At 27.3% G+C, this 3,128-nt stretch overlaps 1 protein-coding gene across 1 annotated transcript in view; it reads right to left on the bottom strand.

Annotated features, from left to right (window-relative positions):
- Positions 1 to 2,854, bottom strand: part of LOC113368167 (tyrosine-protein phosphatase Lar-like) — a gene marked incomplete at its 3' end in the record, with an annotated part of 46,958 nt that extends 44,104 nt beyond the window's left edge. The window contains 4 exon segments of the mRNA XM_026609735.1: positions 4 to 129; positions 214 to 324; positions 789 to 868; positions 2,797 to 2,854. Of these exon segments, the coding sequence (XP_026465520.1) occupies positions 4 to 129; positions 214 to 324; positions 789 to 849 (298 nt within the window).
- Positions 2,855 to 3,128: the final 274 nt, after the last annotated feature.

The raw sequence follows: 3,128 nt of genomic DNA, 5'->3' as shown, positions 1-3,128 counted from the left end.
TACCTTTTCGCCATTTGACATTGGGCATTGGTGAACCAACAGCGACGCATGTCAAGTTCAAATCAGAGCCGATCATGACTTCGGTAATTGGAGGAGGAGGTATAGAAAATTGAGGAGGGACACGTCGCACTAAGAAATAAGTAAAAAATATATAATATTAGATAACATATATACAGATAAAACATAACTATTGTTTCAATTAATAATTTTCACCTTTAACATATAAGGTCATAGACTTCGAATATTCTGTACCGAGAGAATTTTCAGCTACGCATTCATATTTGCCTTGATCTTCTTCTTCACTACTTACGATTTGCAAAGAACCTAAAAATTGTAATGTAAATATATTTTATTATTTTTTATTGCACTATATAATTTCAGATATAAAATGTTTACAATTATAATATTCTTAACTACACTAAATTCATAGTTTTTTACTAATTATGATATCAATGAAAAGATGAAATTAAGATAATTTGAAAGTCAAATATTATACTTACTCAAAGTTAAAACTGTAATCGTAAAAATATTTCAACTTGTTTTATTCAAATTGCAAAAATATTCAACATCAATATAATAAATTTAAAAACCTTATAAACATAAACAAAAAATATGTTTGAGTTTTTGCACCCATATAAATTTTCTGTTAAGAATACAGTTTGTAGTATATGGCGTTTGAAATCTTATAATCAACAGACAAAAATGTTATTTTAAAATACACAGAAAAATCTCATCAGTAAATGCATATAAAATAACATTGAAATTTGAAAAAATCCATTTCAACTTACCTGCATTGCCACCACCATCTAATAACGTATACCTTGGATTTGACATATCTACAGGCACCATATCTCGAATCCAGTATATCCTATCATTTAAAAAATAAATTGTGTTAGGAAATGTACAAGTTCAAAATTATAAATTATGCTAAATCGTATGTAAAATTATTAATGAAGATCAAAATATAATATAAAAACATGTAAAATACTATTGTAAAGTTTCTGAAAGAGAGGACGAGAAGACATATAAAAAATAAGACATTTTTTTTTAAAGTTCTTTCCATTTATATATTATATCAATTGTACAGTAATTTTGATATATAATTGAATTATTGAGTATAAACACGTTTTTCTTTGTATTAGTTCTTTTCATCTCTATCGTTAATTTTAACCCCTTAAATTTGTTTTCTTCCTTTATTTCTCTTTGTCCTTCTTCTTCTCTTCTTTATCTTTGTCCTTCTTCTTCTCTTCCTTATCTTTGTCCTTCTTCTTCTCTTCCTTATCTTTGTCCTTCTTCTCTTCCTTATCTTTGTTCTTCTTCTTCTCTTCTTTATCTTTGTCTTTCTTCTCTTCCCTTTTCGTTTTTTTCTTTATCTTTTGTTTTTCTTTTTCCTTATCTTTGTCTTTTTCTCTTTTTCTTTCTTGTCTTATCTTTGTCCTTCTTCTTGTCTTCTTTATCTTTATCTTTTTTCTTGTCTTTTTTATCTTTGTCCTTATCTTTGTCTTTCTTCTTTTTGTCCTTGTCCTTGTCCGTGCCTTTGTCTTCATCTTTCTTTGAAAACAACAAATACTTATGTTTCTTCCACAAATCATTCGTAACCTTTTCATTCATGGTAGGATAAGCAACAGTAGTATAAGCACTAACAGTATGAGGGTACCCTAAACTATCCATTACATGGTGGATCTCCGAGTAATTCTTGCAAAATAATAACACAGCTAGATCTCCAGTACAAATATCTTGAATTTTAATACGATCTACTCTTAGAACTATTACACTATCAGCGCATTTTTCTTCTAATTCATCTTCATCGAATTTTGAAATTTGAAGCAACTTCAGCACTGTTAATTCCATGTTCAAGTTATTGCATAAATTAATTCTGATCACAGCATTTTTCACTAGACATCCGCCCAAGCTGGTAAAATCAAATTCTTGGCAATCAATGTTCTGCATAGCATCAAAACAATTTACAGTTGAATTGAATTGAATAGTCGTACACGAACTGAAGACATCAATGGCTGTTATATTTTTCAGGTAATGGTTAGACAAATTAGATTTATTTTTCAACCAATATGTAGCTTCGTCTTTATCAAAGAATTTATACCTAAATTCAAGTATGATAGTACCGCCTAATTTTAGTTTCTCCATATTGAATATATAGAATGGGTACAGGTGCTTATTCTTTTATATATAATTACAAGTTCAATACACAAAATTTCATCAAATGTATCTTCCAAATATAAAATGTTTCAATTTATAAAAACTGTGGCCTATGACTCAATGTATGATAAAAACAGTATTTAGATTTCATATCTCACCTTAGATATCGGTTAATATGGCGTCACAGATAAATGAATAACAATTCGCGCGAAATTTGATAATAATATTACTTATCAAGTTTTATTTAGGCATTTATCTATATATCATATCGCAAAAAATCAGCAGTAAATTCTTATTATATAATGAAATAATATTATATAATGAATTAACTTTTTTAGAATTTATGTATGTTCTGATGGTTATTATATAATAATTTGTTTTTGATTAATTTCTGTTATTTTGAAAAGCCTCAACAATAAATATGGGCAGTATTCAACATAACAGAGAACTGCTAATAAACAGATCCTGCAAAAGCTACATACTTTTTAAAAGTGGAAATTATATCAAAATTATATGCAACTTATTGTTATATTACGTTTTCACTTTTCACTTTACACATCTATAAATTTATATATATATACATATATATATATATATATATATATATATATAAATTTTGATAAATTTTTATCAACATACCTTGGAGCTGGACTACCCTTTGCCTGGCACTGAAGTGTAGTACTATGACCAATTTCCACTACTCTTGTTGTAGGACTTAAGGTTATCACAGGAAATCCAGATGGAATTTTTTCTGTAACAAAAGATAATATTGCATTAATAATACTGATAATCTTAATGAAAATAAAACAACTCAAAAATGATTTTTAGACGTTAATTTGTACAAAATTAAATAAGCTACAATAATGTCTAATGACATGAGACCATAAAGCAATTTGGAATAATTGATTTCATTTTTGGATTGCAATATCAGATCGTGAAAGACAAATCAAATTTTTCAATACGTTTCGATT

Source organism: Ctenocephalides felis, unplaced genomic scaffold (assembly GCF_003426905.1).
Source record: "Ctenocephalides felis isolate EL2017-DRISC unplaced genomic scaffold, ASM342690v1 CF-g0.4_SCAFFOLD_01170, whole genome shotgun sequence".
In the NCBI taxonomy this organism is placed as follows: Eukaryota; Metazoa; Arthropoda; class Insecta; order Siphonaptera; family Pulicidae; genus Ctenocephalides; species Ctenocephalides felis.
Note: the sequence above shows the minus strand (reverse complement) of the source record. Positions and strands in the feature narration are given on the sequence as shown.